This window comes from Lytechinus pictus, chromosome 17, assembly GCF_037042905.1.
Source record: "Lytechinus pictus isolate F3 Inbred chromosome 17, Lp3.0, whole genome shotgun sequence".
Taxonomy (NCBI): Eukaryota; Metazoa; Echinodermata; class Echinoidea; order Temnopleuroida; family Toxopneustidae; genus Lytechinus; species Lytechinus pictus.
In genome coordinates this window covers 19,072,295-19,090,715 of record NC_087261.1, presented here as the reverse complement: position 1 = coordinate 19,090,715, position 18,421 = coordinate 19,072,295, and the positions used below count along the sequence as shown (strand labels likewise).

Below are 18,421 nucleotides of genomic sequence, written 5' to 3'. Positions count from 1 at the left end.
ATAATAATTCCTTGTCGGAGAGGTGCATTTAATGATTTTGCAAAGTTTGTTCTTTTACAAAAAAAAATTGAAACCATATCAAGCGCCCCTCTACTGAGGAATCCACTTTTCCTTTATTGCTTGTTTTAGAATATGACGCAGCCATCCCAACCACCCCACGACGCCCCCGCCCCACACACACACACACACACACACCCGCACCACCACCAAAAGTGTGCGCGGAGCACTTATATTTCAATTTTGTTATATCTGTATATGGGAAAAATACCCTGGTGAAATGTGTTTGAAACAGCTTGCCTGGCTACACCCCCCCCCCCCCGCACATACATACACATAAACACGAATTATATCTACCATTGATTGTGTTGTATACATCTTCCAATGTATGTGTGAGATTAATCAGCGGGTCGAGTGTACCAGACAGCATTTCAATGTCGTCCACAATCGTTGACTCCCCCTCAAACAAAGGCCCTAAGTCATCGAGTAGCAAGCCAACACTGAAAGGGGGAAAACGGACGATTATTTATGAGTGCATTTATTTTACAATACACATTAACACATGAAAGGAAAATGGATAATTTTCTCCTTTAATTGTGAGGGGCTTGTTTCCCACGAAAATTTAGATGTGAGCATGCAGGCGCAGAGCGATAGTCATCCGAATCCTGATTGGAAATTGTTTTATCTCCATGTTTGGTTCAGTCATGCATTTTATATAGCATATAAAATAGATAACTGATCAAACAAAAAAATAAAGGAAAAAAATCGGTTCGATTGAACCTCTATAACAAAGGCTATATACTAATGGATGTGAATGTAGTCGACTATTGGTCAGTATTTTTTTTTTTACATATTCATGATATATTACGATTCGCAGTTTATAAAAGTTTATTTTATACTGTATATTTTTTCATTGTCAAACTGTCAAATGGTAAATAAAACCAACTCAAAAACAGATCATGATTGCGATCTATCATAAAGGAAAGCAGAATATAGCTCTTGTGAAAATGTGAACATTTGTTCACTTATCATATTTGAAATAAAATGACATTTTTGAAAAGCTAGAGCAATATCAAGAGAAGAAAGGGGTCCTCAATCACACGCCGCGGAAGAGAGGGGGGGGGCACACACCTTTTTTCCAAAACCGTGTACAAAAACGTAACAAATGACCATATGATTGTGATTTTGTGCCTGGTCCGTCCTTTTGGCTCACCCCCCCCCCCCCCTCCACTTTGAAAACCGTTCCGCGGCACCTGAATGGCCCACAAGTTAAATGGGAAATTTAAAATATGATGAATTCAGGTATAAGATTAGCTATAGAGAAAAGGGGCACTGTTAGATTTTTTCGTATTTTTGTAGCCCGCTTTCCTATTATAATTAAAAATCACATCAATTTTGTATAATCTCATTTCCCATGCAAGGTACAGCTCTATCGAAATCTCATTTCGAATATGTAATTAAATATCAAGGTTGCAATCGATCTGCAGCTACAACTTGTGTTTACCCGACCTCTGGAAAAACACGTTTATAACCATCCCAGTTTTTCTTTAGTCCTCGAAGCGTCATGATGATCGGTAGATGGCTTGCATCTCATTTTATCGGCGCATTTGCGTATTTTTATCCCTCTCTTTTTTCATTATATGTTCATTCATTTGTTTTTAATGAACTATAATAGTAATATGTGGCTCATTAGTCTAATATCAACATCATCGTTATCAAATTCTTTATCATCTTCATCATCTTTTCATCATAATCATTTATCATCATCATCATTAACATAATAGTCATCATCATATTTATTATTATCATTATCATAGTACCCCCACCACCATCACCAACATCATCATCATCATATATCATATATCATCTTCATCGTTGTCATCACCATCATCATTATCACCATCATCATCATTATTATCATCATCATTATCACCATCAGCGCTTTCCGATCTTTTCGTCTTCCTCGTCTTCCTAACAAAAGAAAAAGGGTGCTTTGTAGACGAGAATGAAGGTAGAGTCCTTGAAAAAGCCAAAGAGATCCTGACCAATGAGAACCATGCCCTTCATAAATATTATAATTTGATGAGGTCAGGCAAACGTCTGAGATCCCTTCCCGGCAGAACCTCACGCTTCGTAAATTCTTTTGTTCCAGTTTCAATTCGTGCATTTAATAGCCATACTTGAAATTATGTTACCCCACTGCCTTTATCTTACTTTCTCTTATCTTTTCTTGTTGATTTGTATAATGTTTAATATATGTATCGTGTAATCTTCTGTGTGTATCATGTGATATTCTAAATTATTTTGTGCGAACAAATTGAATTTCCATTTGTACTTGATTGCAATTGGACAATAAAAATATCTGAATCTGAATCTGAATCTGAATCTGATTCCCCCCCCCCCCTCTTCCCCCCAGTTCTCTTCATCCTCCTCTTTCTCTCCTCATCATTACCTTGCTCCGAATGTAGGAGGTTCATTTGACTTGGGAACTTCATCGGCGCTCTCACACCTTGTCTCGATATCGCACATCATTGACTGCATGAAATCGACAGTCCCTACACTGGGCAGTGCTTGTGGCTGAAAATGACCTGGAGGATAAAATGTTATAGTACAAAATTTAAAAAAAATCTACAGCCCATGCGATTTCAGGAATAATAAGCATTCATTTGTATGGTCTAACAAACGTAACTTAAGTTATGCTGCTAGTGATCATGACACACCTTTTTATCTCCAACCCCCTACGCGCCATTCCGACGCTCAATCCCACCCCACCCCTCACCAACCCCCTCGCTATCCCCTCACTGCGTCCCATCCCCTCCATCTCTCTATTCCCCTCTCTCCATCTCTCTAATTGTCTGTCTGTCTCTTTCTCACTCTTCCCCTCTCTTTTCTCTCGCTCTCTTTACCTGTTTGCTTCGAACTTCCTTTTCCGAGTAGACGACTTCCACATTCTATTGGATTTTATGCAAAAATCAGACCCCCCCCCCCCCCCCATACACACACACACACCACTCCCACTACGATGCCTATTAATTCGAGGGGTGTTGTATTGGAAAGTATCCGAATATTTTCGCCGAAATCAGTTTATAGGGAAATGACAAAGGAAATTTATCTTGGGTTCGGATTTTGAAAGATTTTTTAAACCGCGATTGTTCAGTTTTTGCCAATTGATCGAGACTTATTGTTTGTCCAGCCACCGTACTACACTGGCACCGAGGGACACTTCATTACGCGTCGTGTGAAAACCGTTTCTAAAAGATAACATTGATACAATTTAGAAAAAAAGGAAGAAAATTAGAAAATTATGACCATTTTTACTTTTTGTTATCCCTGCACCGAATTGACTTTGTTAAAATGGAAGTCCATCACTCCGCTGTCCCAATAACATGAATAGGAAAGTAATTGGAAAAAATCTGAGTAGCAAGCAAGCATTTTTTTTTGTGCATTAAACATATGCGTATAGTGATAAATAAAGTGGGCACACCCTAAGCGTTCTTGATTCACTGGACAAACACGGATTCTTATTTGGTTATGCCCATTTTGTGGTGATTATGGATATAATCATTTTATTACAGTAGCTGGAAGCACGTGTATAATCATCACTTTACTATTTATGGTCATAAGATCGTGTTGTAAAATTTCGATAACAATGCAGGGCTATATTTTTTTCAATTTGCTATTGCAAAATCTTGATAATTACTTTCGCACTGTTTGCTGACCATGACGCTGTCCATGATCAGCACTTTATATGACGCTGTTACTTCTTTTTTATAACAATGTCAACAATTTTAATAGACCCACTGACTCGTATTCTGAAGTCAAGTTTAACTTAGACCATGGTCTAACTCGGTGCTGAAATTATGATGGAAAGCCCAAAATATCAAAATTTTCCTTAGAATGTGTGTTTCTTTTGTTTACTGTGCTCTTTTAAACTCGAGAATGGTGAAGAAAGATATCTTACTTATCCTTCCGAAAGAGTGAAGAATGCATTTGAGAGCAAAATGGGCTGACACATCGAAATTATACTTTTAGATATTTATGCCACTATTTGCTATTCATAGTTAAACCACAACTGTAAACAAGAGTTTTAATTAAACCTGACTTCAGAATACGGGCCACTGTGTTCATCTATTTTAATTCTAGACTAATCCTGACCATCGTCTAATTCTACATGCTTAAAAGAAAATGCAGGACCAATCTTTAACAAGATAATCTATTTGCACCGAAATAAGTGCAGTACTAAACATATTTAAATATGATTTTCACAGTCGTTGTTGGCAAAATGGTTGTATAGCACCGAATTAGACGCTCATATGTAAAGTTCACAAGATCCGTTCTATATATTTTCATTGTGTTAAGTCCCCTGGATATATGATTTCATATACTGATACCTTTCATCCCCAAATAATGGAATCTGGTTTAAAGTTCACAACATGCTTTGTTTGGGGTTGTTTTCACGGTTGGACTGTCTACGTGAATTAATATTTTCCCTAATCACTTCTATTTCAATATTGCTCATAAAACCTTTTCACATCATATTCGTTCCTATCAGTTGTATTTCACGTGGGTCGTCCTACTTCTCTCTTCGTCTTCATTTTCGGACCATAATTCCATCGTTTCTTGTTTCTATCTCTCCCTTCTGAAAATTCGTTTTATATACATGCATTCCCCTTTAATACTTCAATCACTTTCCTTTTCCTTATAAATTGATTTTGGAATCCTATGTCGTAGGATTGGCAGTTAGGCCTATACATTTAAACTTTGGTATTCCATGATAAAATCTCGTCCAGATAGTCAATCACTTCTCAGAAATCATTTTTATTTGAATTAAAATAAAATAAAAATAAAAATCAATTAAGAACAACCACTTTCATCCTTACTTTACCTCATTATTTTAATGTAATTCATGCGTTTTTCGTTAAGGTGTTTTTTATTATTGGGTTAACTTTAAGGATTCTTTTTTTTTTCAAAAAAAATATTATATGCAATTTTGATTAATGAATTAATTTCGAATTTTAGAATGTATAATGAAATTTATTTTCCTCCTAATGTTTTATGTGTAATATGGTATCATGCTACTATAGGCCACCTATACTGTTTCAGTTTGAAATGCAATTTGCTGGAGAAGTATTGTAAGCATGCTAGAATTTCAACCATTTGGCTGCCATGTATGCAATTGAATTAGTATAACAAATACATTATTAAGATTGAAATTGAAGATGAATCATACATGGAAGTCTGCGGTAATTAAACAGAAATGTGTATTTTAAGAATATTCTAATTTTCTGCGACATCTCACTTAGATTGCTACCTAATCACTCTCATAAACGCCTTTTCCATTTTATTATACTTTAATGATGAAAATCACCCCCCCCCCCCTTCCCCAACACACACACACACACAAACCCACATGAAATCCCTTGCGCGAACACACACAAACATTATTGTTTAGATGCAGTCACTTTCTTCTCCTGATGCGGCGATGAAGACTGTCAATGTTGTTTTCTCCGCCGACTTGCGTAACGGCTTTCTCCCCCTCATCCGTGCCTATTCTTCCGGAAGGTCATTTATTGTGTTTTAAGGAATATCTATTGTAGCATAAAGCTTTTTCTAAATCCTCTTCATCTTTACATGCCGAGGACCACGTGCTGATAGTCAATCGAGGGGCATGATAGATCGAATGGCAATGCATGGCGGATAGCCTCCTGGAAGAAAAATTGTATCATTGTGTGTGTTCACATAATGGACTGTGTGAATAGGTTATTCATTCTATAGTTAAAGGGATGGTCCGGGCTGGAAATATTTATATTTTAATACATAGAGTAGAATTCACTGAGCAAAATGCCGAAAATTTCATCAAAATCGGATAACAAATAATAAAGTTATTAAAGTTTAAAGTTTAGCAATATTTTGTGAAAACAGTCGTCATGAATATTCATTAGGTGGGCTGATTATGTCACATCTCCACTTTCCGTTTTCTTATGTTATTACATAAAATCATATTTTTTTCATTATTTCATACTTGTGTGAATAATATGTCTCTCTTATAATGAAATAAATTGCAGCAATAAATATCTAATGCACTAAATCAATTGTCAATCCAATTTTTCTAGTTCTTGGAGGAAAAAATTTGAATAAACCTAATTTCATATAATAAAATACAAAAGACAATCCCGGACAATCCCTTAAAAATTTTCAAATTCAACAGTGTACACATCATTCCACGCTGTATACACATATGCAAAAGAGAAGAATGAAAAAAAAACGCTGAGAATTTCATCAAAATCTGATTATCAAACACATAGCTGTTACAATTAAATTTTGGTTATTACCGGGGTTATGATCATAAAACTGTTTTAAGCACAACACGGGAGGTATGAAAATCAGGGAACCGATGACGTCATTAATCTCAATTTAACATTTGTATTCCTTCTATAGAATATAAAATAATTATATCATTTTCCCAATATAAGACATGTAAATCATGGTTTGATTCTACCTTGAGCATTTGAATTTTCGATTTTCACTTTTAATTCGTTCAAATTTAGAATTCGTGCAAAAGATTATTTATCATCAAAATTTACGGTAAAATAAAATTTCATATCTATCTTATTTAGGCCTTTAAAATTGAAGAAAGTGCAAGGAAAACAATCCGGTCGTGATATTTTGAATCCTCTTAATATGCACATCACCCATGGTGTGCACATGATAGTTTTGTGAAATGAAGTGAAATTTGACAATGCCACAACTTTCTTATTTGATATCGAATTTTGTGTCAACTTCCAAAGTAACAGTTGTATTATACATTTTTGTTAAATGTTCATTCAAATCGTTTTTCCTGGGATGGACTTGACCTTCACCGTGCCGTAAAATTAGCGAAATGATATTGTGACATGTGATGTTTACGATAATTATAATTTACAAAAGCGCCCTGATTTTTGGTTATGCGATCTCATCTTCTTTTTAAAACAACAATACCATTCCATGCTTATCTCACCTCTCCGACTAAGAGGTGAGAGTCTCTTGAACAAATATCGAACAATTCATTATTATATGTTTCTTGTAGTATGACTCAATTTCAGCATCACTTTATTTTCATTCTAAATTTGTGATAATCCCCAGGCGATTGAGAGCAAGTTTTTTTTACGGATCGCACACAGCGCCCTGTCACACTATATTCACTTATGTCGCTCACACATACTTGCACTTACACCCCTTAAAAGACACCATTTGATACCAATCATTATACCCATCGGACGCCAACGGTAAAGTATGTCAGCACAATTGTGATCGAGAAACACATCGCATGACTTGTCTAACCTGTTATCACAAAAAGTCAGAGATTGTTTTCCAAGTATAATGGGGGCCCATTTTTGCAAAGTCCTCGATTTATGGATGCTAGCGCCCCCCCCCCCCTACAAAAAAGGGGGAATTCCTCGGAACAGACGCCACTGACATCCTGTGTTTATCAAACAGTTTGATAGGACACATTTCCCCATTATTGGTCTAGACACATTCATAATGTATGAAAATAAAAGTAAATGGGACATTTTGATAATTTTTGCCTACGTGCACGCTAGTTTATCACAATGAGAGACTATTCTTAAAAAGATGGTGCACAAGGTCACTTTATGTAATACCACCCGTGCTATCGTGCGTGATGAGAAATATGTAATTCTTCGCTTCGCACGTTATTTTATGTATAGGCTACACATATGTTTTTCCCCATTATGTTTGATCTATTATGCCATTATCAAACCAATTACTGAAAATGAGGTGCACGACATGGTCCAATGGTTCAACGTAATCAAACTCGAAGGTTTATTTGAAAATACAGAGTGAGGAGAAAATAATGAAAACACTATTTTTGTCATTTCCAACTCTTCTATTTCTTCTTCTTATCCTCCTCCTCCTACTTCTTCTTCTACTTCTTCGCCTTTTTTCTTCTTCTTCTTCTGATCTTCTTCTTCTCCTTCTACTTCTACCTCTCCTCCTGTACTCTTTTTCTTCTTCTACTACTACTACTACTACTTCTTTTTTGTTTTTCTTCTTGTTATTCTTCTTTTTCTTCTTCTTCTTCTCCTGTTTCTTCTTATTCCTCCTCTTTTTCTCACTCTTCTTCTTCTTCTTCTACTTCTTCTTCTACTTTTTCTTCTTCTTCTTTTTTTCTTCTTCTTCTATTACTACTACTTCTTCATCCTCCCCTTCTCTGTCACACAGTGTGTTCACAGTGTATTCAAAGTCTGTCCACGATGTGCTCACAATGTGTTCATAGCGGTTCATAGTGTGTTTACAGTGTGTTGAGAGTGTGCTCATAGTGTGTTCATAATGTGTTCATAGTGTGTTCTTAATGTGTTCAGAATGTGCTCACTTGCCACATAGTGTGTTCGCATTGCCACACAATGTGTTCAAAGTGGCACACATTTTGTTAATTGCGTGTTCACTGTGTCACATAGTTTTCATACTGTTCGCACAGTGTGTTCAAAGTGGTACGCATTTTGTTAATATTGTATGTTCACTGTGTCACACAATTTCCACATTGTTTGCAGTGCCGCACAGAGTACTGAAAAAGGTAAACATTCCGTCCACTGTGTCTCACAGTGGTCATAATGGGTTCGCAGTGTCACACGGTGTGTCCACATGTGGCACACAGTATTCAAAGTGTGTTCGGTATGTTTACAGTGTGTTCACATTTTCACAAAGTGTGTTCAAAGCGTGTTCATAGTACACATTTTGTTAATAACGTTTTCCGTATCAGACAGTATGCCTAATCCATTCACATTGTCACAAAATATCAGAGTATGTTCAGTATCACACAGTTTTCACAGTGTGTTCATAGTGTAAGAAAGTTTACTCACAATGCGTTCATATAGTGCAATATGTTAACGCGTTATTCGCACTGCGACAATTTATTCCTGATTGTGTACCACACTGTGACCACACTGTAAACATGGGACACTACGTTCTTTCCAGCATTGACAGACCAATTGGAGAATAGACTATATCAGTAATGTATACCGCAATTGTCAATGTGCTTATTATTCTATTATTATTCCAAACGTTTCTTTTTTCCTATAATATTGTTTAAGGGTGTTGTTTTAACCGACGTGGTATAACTCTCCTTTATACCCAGTCTTTTCCTTATCCTTGTACGCTGGAAATGTTTGTATTAAAAAGATTGTATGCTCCAACAATCTGTTTAAAAGGGGAACAATAGCATATTCTGGAAGGCCGACTTCAAATATTGGTTGAACAAACATTAACAAGACGAGAGGGGTATATGAAAGCCATGTAGAAAATTATAAAAGGTATCTGGAGTGAACTAAGACTTCGAAGTTAATATTTACGCAATCGTTGTATTTACACGATGCTTTTGTTGTAAAGTGCATGAGTCTGTGGTTTGGGGAGCAACGAAATCTAGTAAATATTAGCAAGAATAGCATTCATGACTTTCCAAAATCGTTATTATGATCACAAAGATCAATGATCACGGGGCGCAGAGATCTTTTTTTTTCGGGGGAGGACGTCTATTATTTTACCAACCAAAGTCCGTTTTTTTTTTCGCTAATTGTAAATTGTAAATTATAATTGTAAGTTCGAATTGTGGATGTTAATTATGAATTTTCAATTTAAGAATTGTTCAACATAGGAAGAAGTACCGTGGCCGCGTGATTTGAGGAGTCTGACACATCCATAAAAGTCCGTGGTTCAGATCCCAGCACTCGCACTCGCCTTGACCAGTGTATTCAAATATATAAAAACGCTAATTAGCATATACCTGTGTTTTGAAAATCAAAACAAACAAATGGCAGGTTTCAACCATGCAGTGGTTTATTAATGTCAATTCAATTACTTTGGTGTAATAAAAAAAAATGAACCTTGTGATATTATGAAAAGCGAAAATTCGCCAGTCATGCATATTCTCTCATGTGTGACTTGGGAATCAACTTTTTCCTTTCAAAAGTCCATGAAGCATGTTTCTTTTTTGTTTTTTTTTTGCTCCAAATCGTTTAATAGTAAAATACCACGGTACTTAAGGAGAGGCAGTGTTTTTCCCCTTCTTTATTTTACTTCATTAAAATTATTAATCATATCAAATCAATAGGTCCTATTCAGAAAATACATTTCAGAAGTGGAAAGTTGCTCTTTAACCCCGAGCGGCACTATTTGGAAATAATGGCCGTATTGTGTGAAACGCTTTGTTGACTTCATATTAAATTTATTCGGTTAATCATTCCTTTATTTTACCATAATTTCCTATGTACACTTTGGATTATAATAATTTCCACATTTAGGCCTTGACTCTTATTCCCAATTTAAACGGGGTTCTATCAACCATGCACGGAATCGTGTGATCAGGGAACCTTTGCTCAAATAATATGATATTTGATATTTTCTCCAATGTGATGATAGAGGCAGGGGCGGATCTAGGATTTTCCAAAAGGGAGGCACAATTTTCCTTGGAAAAATTTGGCAAGCAAAAAAATACATATATTTTATCCAAAAATTAAGGACATTTCGTCCCCGAAACTTCTGTTTTAACGGCATTTTTACATTACAAATTTTAATTTTGCTTCTCAAAGGGGGGGGGGCACGGGCCGGCTCTGCGCCCCCCCCCCCCCCCCTGGATCCGCCAGTCGATGCAGGCTATTAGAATTAACACATGTTACGTAAATTGTTTTTTCCCTTCGGAAATTTCTAAAGCATATATTGCAAAACACAATCAAGTTTTAATATAAAAAAATATGGTTACTATAAAAACACTTTTCAACCTTGTTGTTTCAAAAGAAACACAAGACGAAAAAACAGTTTTAAAAAAACTTTGATCTTTTTCACGTTTTATAATTTTTTTGGTAAACGCAATTAATTAAATACACATACGATTGAAAAAAAAAACATTCATGATTGATGATAAACAGTGGCAGGAGTTTAAAGTTGGTAATACAATTGAAGTAAAGTGAACTCAATTCTCGATATGACAATGTGCATAAAGCACGCAGAAGTATGACTTTATATCATAAATTTGCGTGTTTTTTTTTGTCTTGACACAATTTGAGCACGTGGTTAATATACGGGGTGTCTCATACCTACCCTACTGGTAAGAACACAGTGTCCCACAGTGCGTGCCACAGTGTGTTCACAGTGTGGAACACAATGTGAAATCACCTTCACACTGTTGCATCTGAGCGTATCAACAGAGTGAATCACATATTTACATAGTCGACCATGCGAACAGTCACACTGCCGAGGTGTCCACAGTGTGAAAATATCTTCACACTGTCTGATTTGGTAAATTGCCAATTCGTCTACCGCCAACTCGTCCACTCACCACATGGTCTACTTTCATTTAGTCTAATGACATTCCCTCCATCAACATTTCGTCTAACAACCATTTTGGTCCATTAACCATTTGGCCCAATCATCACTTCGTCTAATCACCGTTTCGTCTATGACCATTTCGTCTCATCACCAGTTGGTCTAATATCCATTTCATTTTTATTCATTTTTGCACAATTTAACACTTAGTCCAATTAGACCAAATGGCAAATGGACCAAATGGCTATTGGACCAACTGGTTATTAGACGGAATGGCATTAGACTACATGAAAGCAGACCATGTGGTGAGTGGACGAACTGATGGTAGACCAAATGATACTAGACGAGTTGGCAATTGGACGAATTGACATTAGACCAATTGGAAATAAACCTTTGATTTCAGTATGAAGAATATTTCCACATTGTGATCACACTGAGGATGTTCTTTCCAACAGGGTATAGTTGACGATAATTTGTATTCATTATCATTTTATTTCATACCACTGGAGAGTCTTTCTTTCTTTTAAATTCCCTCATTTACTTTTCTAGAATAGTATAGCATATCATTTTTGTAAAGCTTCCTGTATGAGCTGACAAATGGATTACTTCATCAAGTATCAAGAATATGAATTACCAATATGATTACATGTGATGATGATGACCTCTTGGCGAATCAAATGTCTTTCATCCAGCCGTCTTATTCATTAACATATTGAAATGTATCAATCTTAAATATTTTACAACAAGGTCAATAAATACTGATAATGTCAGCACAAAAGCTTATCAAAATTCTCAACTCTCTAACTACAATTATTTCGCCAACAATAATGATCACATCTGTATCAACATTTTTCTTCTTCAAAATCATGAAAATCGTTGAGGGAGCGACCCTCAATGTCACATTTTATTTTATTGAAGTACTGTACTTACATTCCTCTTCTCGCACTGGTGGTATTCTATCTCGTATAATGGCGATGACGGCGAAGATGATGATCGGCCACAGCAAAGTCGTGACTGTGAGCAGCTGGAGAGAGAAAGTTAAAATTCATTGACAATGTTTTGAGGTTATACATTAGTGCTTAAAAAGAAAGTTGCATTTTTGATAGTTTGTTTATATTTCTTTATATTTTTTGTTTCATTTTGATTAACTATATTTCGTTTGATTTATTTATGTTATCTTTATTTCATTTTATTTCATTTGCATATTTATTATTATTATTTTTATTTATTATTTATAATTTTTTTTATCATATTTACTATTACTTTAAGGCTGCAGTAAAACAAAATCGAGATTCAAGAATGGGCTACCTCCCAACACACATCTACCCCCTTTTCCATCCCTCTTCTCATGCATCCAGTCCACTCCTACACCACCGCCAAATGAATTGTGGTTAACTTCTATACAATCACTTTATATACTTAAAGGTCAAGTCCATCCCAGAAAAATGTTGATTATAATAAATAGAGAAAAATTAAACAAGCATAACGCTGAAAATTTCATCAAAATCGGATGTAAAATAAGAAAGTAATGGCATTTTAAAGTTTCGCTTATTTTTCACAAAACAGTGATATGCACAAATCAGTGTCATGCGAATGAGTCAGTCGATGATGTCCATCACTCACTATTTCGTTTGTGTTTTATTGTTTGAATTATATAATATTTAATTTTTTACAAATTTGACAATAAGGACCAAGTTGACCGAACCATATAATATTAAACAATGCTAATTCCACATGTTCAGGGAGGAATTAATCGTTGCTTCACTTGACAATGAGGAGAAAATTAGAATATTTCATGTAATAAAATACAAAATAAATAGTGAGTGGATGACATCATCAGTCTCCTCATTTGCATACCGACCAGGATGTGCATATAACTGTTTTGTAAAATTAAGTGAAAAATAAAATGTCATAACTTTCTTATTTGACATCCGATTTTGATGAAATGTTTAAGGTTATGCTTTTTGGATTTTTCTCTTTTTATTCAAATCAACTTTTTTGGGGGGTGGACTTGTCCTTTAAACAATGTTGAATACCATTCTTATACAGCGTTTTTACTGTGGAATATCGGCCTTCGTGTGATTGGTTTCTTAAACCAATCCTTTTTAAGAATGTAGGAAGGAAAAAAACAAATTTACCGGGCTTCTTGTCTTGAGTTTGGTATTCTTCCAAAGAAGTAGTCCCACCTGGGCAAGTACTCCCATGGCTGACAGGTAAGGTGGGAGAGAGTCTCCCTTCACCTATGGTAGAAAAGCTTCCCTTGCCTGAAGAAAGAACGATAAAGATATATGATTTTGACATTTTAATGATAAGAAACAAGGTTTGAGTAACAATAGTTCCTCGTCAGGTTATTTTTTTAAGTAGAAAGAACGACTAAAGGGCTGTATTTTTTTTTAAGTTGACCCAGCTATGATATGTGACATAGTCATATTGCAAACGGGATTTCCACAAAATCATACAAGCATAAATCATAAAGCTCGTTCAAGTTATGAGAGCAATAACTACTTGTGCATATAATTTACATAAAATATTAACAAATTAACATGTACAAGACGTACATGTACATGTAGGTAGAACACAAAATATTCATTTATAAGAAGCCATGCTTGAGTGCGGGCTTAAGTGAGATTTCTCGTCTGGTTAAATACATCCTGTAAATCATCAAAAGTAGAAAGGGAGACTTAACAATTTTATTTCATGAAATTTGACAAAGTCAAACGGTTGTCCATTGATTTGAGAGGTGAGAGAAAAGAAGAGAGTTGTTTGGTTTTTCTTTCAACATGTTCAATATATATGACAGGATGTCCATTCTCTTTATGCTAATAAAACGCTACCGTGATTGAATCATTATCAACAAACACTTGATACACTACGAAAACGAAAATCATTAACATGGTATACTAACAACTCGATTAACACGTGAATTCAACGACCCGGGGAGCTTTTCATGTAACAAAATGGTCGGATATTTTAATTGACTACTATTATAATGCACTGAAATCCTTGCATCCTATTCGCTCAGAACAAATTATTAAGTAAAAATTGCAAACTCGGTCTTAAAGTGTAACTCGCCGGGTACGTTCGTAAAAAAAAACACTTCCCTCGTATACCCTCTCGACCAATCAAAGTTTAAAACAAAAATGAAAGTAGACCTAAATTTTCTGGTGAAGTTGGTACAGTTTTGAACGTTTATGATAACACATGGCATACCCTTCCTCTGCAGAGGCCCAATGTGACAAAGCTATCACTTTTATATTCTCAAACTTGTTTTATTCAACATTGCACCAATTAGGAATAATGCTCTTTTAACGTAAACACGTCTCTATAAACATGATAAACACTCAAGTAGTTCGATATAACACTAGTTTTATCAATAAGGGCATATTTTGGGGACAACCTGAATATACCTTCAGAAAGATCAATCATTTATGAAAATAGTGACAATGATTAAAAACAAGTGGAACGCCTCTGGCAGTCTCGCCTGCATTACGCGATTTTAATATCGCAGCAGTGCTAACTTTGAAAACTACTATAAAATAATCATTCACAAAAACACCATTCATATAATAATACCACGTTCATTGACCATAAATGACATTTGAACGGTGACTTAAGACTTGTCAACTACACCCATGTCCACATTTCATTCACTCTATCTATAAACTTTCAAAGTTATGATGGCAATTCAACAATTACCCCAACATGGCCCAAGTTTATTGACCTTAACTGACCTTTGACCTTGGTTTTGTGACCTGAAACTCACAGGGGATGTTCAGTGATACTTGATTACTCTTATATCCCAAGTTTTATAAACTAGATCCATAAACTTTCAGAGTTACGATGGTAATTCAACAAATACCCCCAACACGGCCAAAGTTCATTGACCTTTAATGATCTTTGACCATGGTCATGTGACCTGAAACTCGTACAGGATGTTCAGTGATACTTGATTACTCTTATGTCCAAGTTTTATGAACTAGATCCGTAAGCTTTCAGAGTTAGGATGGTAATTTAACAAATACCCCCAACACGGCCAAAGTTCATTGACCTTAAATGACCATTGACCATGGTCATGTGACCTGAAACTCGCACAGGATATTCAGTGGGAATTAATTAACCTAATGTCCAAGTTTCATGAACTAGATCTATAAATTTTCAAAGTTATGATGGTAATCCAACAAATACCCCCAACTTGGCCAAAGTTCATTGACCCTAAATGACCTTTGACCTTAGTCATGTGACCTGAAACTCAGACAGGATGTTCATTAATACTTGATTAATCTTATGTCCAAGTTTCATGAACTAGGTCCATATACTTTCTAAGTTATGATGTCATTTCTAAAAACTTAACCTTCGGTTAAGATTTTGAAAATAATTATCCCAACATGGTCAAAGTTCATTGACCCTAAATGACCTTTTACCTTAGTCATGTGACCTAAAACTCAGGCAGGATGTTTAGTAATACTTGATTAACCCTATGTCCAAGTTTCATGAACTAGGTCTATAGACTTTTAAAGTTATGATGTCATTTCAAAAACTTAACCTTAGGTTAAGATTTGATGTTGACGCCGCCGCCGTCGCCGTCGGAAAAGCGGCGCCTATAGTCTTGCTCTGCTATGCAGGCGAGACAAAAATTGCCAAAAAATGAAGAGTAAATGCACTGTATAATAAATGTATATCTAAGCATCATTTAACATAGAGAAACATTCATCAACAAGACTAAGAACGAACGCACTTTACCATCGCAGTAATTCATGCAGAGAATATTACATAGCCGTGTATGGATTTTTTTTTTTTTTTTTTTTTTTTTTGGGGGGGGTAAACAAAGACGGAAAATGTTAAGTTTTCGATGTACACTAGACTTGACAAAGGTTGAAAAATACATCTGTAATGTCGTGGTGTATTTTGATGGAACAAAAATTAATCCATGCATAAACTGTCCCATTTTCGGTATACCTAATGATATCGATGGTCACAGATCACGAATATAATATATATATATATATATATATATATATATAAATATATAATGTGATGACAAGTTTACTTGTACCAAACGCTTTTGAGGTGTGAGTATGAAACATATATATATATATATATATATATACGTATATATATGCATGCATATATATATGTGCGTATATATATATATATATATATATATATATATATATATATATACATACATATAACCTACCCTTCTCCACCTCTCCTTGCATGCATCATTTTCTACCTTATCCTTGAAAACATCCCAAATAGCTCCCGAAACCCTGCATGCATGAACATTTTTGTTTAACCTGTCCCAAAAACAATACTGTAGAATTATGATAAACAAACATCGCTCACCTTATTCCTCAAGATGAACTGGTATAAATCCAATTTAATTCACCTAAAATATTCAGTAACAAAATGGAAACGCTTTTTATTATGACCGTCCAATGAATTATCTGCTTATTATTACCAATGCAATCGAAAATGGCGCCAGTTCTTCACCGTATATATCCTCAGTGTCACACCGCCAGACCACAACTGAAACAAGGAGGAAAGGCATCGTTCTCAGCTGATCACCACTTGCCTGGCACTCACCGTCATCTCAGTAGACAGTTTGTCGAACTTTGGCCAGCTTTTGTTCCGAGCTTGCGTAGCTCCCCATTGAAATGCTTGGTGAGCTTCACAGTTGATAATTTTCTATTATTCATATCTGTATGGAAAGTATGTCATCCCAATATAGGTCTTACCTTACTCGAATCAGCGTGACACACGCAGGCCTATCAATAAAGACAGAGTGTGCATTCAACCGAGGAAGCTCCGTGCTGCATTGCGGCATGCCTTTCAACCATGATAACGAGGAGGGGCAAACGATTCTGATACCATGCACACCTTGTTACGGCACATTTTTGTAAATGGCACATTTTGATGAATGACCAAAATGTGCAATTTTCCAACATTTTCCAACTATATCACGGCACATACCGTAACACACCTCAGCCTTACCTGCGTTATGAGAGATCGATGTGAAGCCTCGACGCCTTTAAGCAGTACATAACACCCTAATTTCAGGTCAAGTGACTGAAAATGAAATAAATGAGTATTTTTAATACACTCTAAGAAAATAATGTATGGCTATTAAAATTTGACTATAGATATTTGTCAAAAGGTTAAAATCTTGTCAACTTAGTATTTTTGATACACTCTAAAAATTGATCTAGGCCTCTTTGGTCGAATACTTTATCAAAAGGGCAATTTTCTATTCAAAACAAAATTTAAATTAGAATCTTGTCAACGTAAGTAAATTATATTGTTCAAATGGCAAGATACTTGCCATTTCTTTATCAGGGAATGTTTTTATTCTTTATACAATTTTCGTGAATTCCCACGCTGATAAATTTTATATTTCAATTTTAGTAAATTGTGTGCTTGGCCGTGTGTGTGCGTGTTTGGAAAGGGTTAGGGTACAACTTTAGGTGTAATGCATTTTACAAGTAGGCCTATAAGCAACAAGATTGTTCAATTATTATTGAAATGATTAGAAAGTACCTCCATTTTGCAGGGAGTGCAGGGGCGTTACTGGAACCCTTTGAATGGATGTATTTGAAAAAATAGTACAATCTCTACAAAGTCCTTAGTGGTGCTAATATGTATACTATTTTCAAACGTATCGTGTGCGAGAAGCACAAACAAGAAATGTATATTTAGGAAGAATATAAAATAGAAATGGCAACGGTAACACTGGACGAATTATGACCAGAAGATGCGCCCATTCAAAGCAAAAGACTGAAGTAAGAATAAGAGTCTGAATCAGTGTTCAAATAATTTGGGCAGGCAGAATTTGATGTTCTACGCCTAAAGTAAATATGCTCTAGCGTTCTTTTAAAATTATTGAGGGAAGGTCGTATTTTTTTCCTTTTAAAGGGATAAAGTTGTTTAAAACAAAAAGAAAGAAAATAAATCACCTGCCAAATGGTTTTAAAGTTTACTGCCCAAGGCAAGACATACACAAGTTGGAATTAACTTGAAGACAGGAAAAGAAATCATCAAAATGATAAGTTTCTTGGTTACTAAATTGATATATAATAATCATTTAATATTATATAGCGCATTTCAGGAG

General features: G+C 35.4%; 1 protein-coding gene across 3 annotated transcripts in view; it reads right to left on the bottom strand.

Moving 5' to 3' along the window:
* Nucleotides 1-17,063, bottom strand: part of LOC129280160 (uncharacterized) — a 149,222-nt gene extending 132,159 nt beyond the window's left edge. For all 3 annotated transcript variants that reach the window (XM_064111805.1, XM_064111806.1, XM_064111807.1), the window contains exons 1-5: nucleotides 16,660-17,063; nucleotides 13,452-13,577; nucleotides 12,244-12,337; nucleotides 2,450-2,585; nucleotides 355-497 (exon numbers count right to left, since the gene is read on the bottom strand). In XM_064111805.1, the coding sequence (XP_063967875.1) occupies nucleotides 355-497; nucleotides 2,450-2,585; nucleotides 12,244-12,337; nucleotides 13,452-13,517 (439 nt within the window). In that variant the 5' untranslated portion in view covers nucleotides 13,518-13,577; nucleotides 16,660-17,063. The remainder of the gene's footprint in view (nucleotides 1-354; nucleotides 498-2,449; nucleotides 2,586-12,243; nucleotides 12,338-13,451; nucleotides 13,578-16,659) is intronic.
* Nucleotides 17,064-18,421: the final 1,358 nt, after the last annotated feature.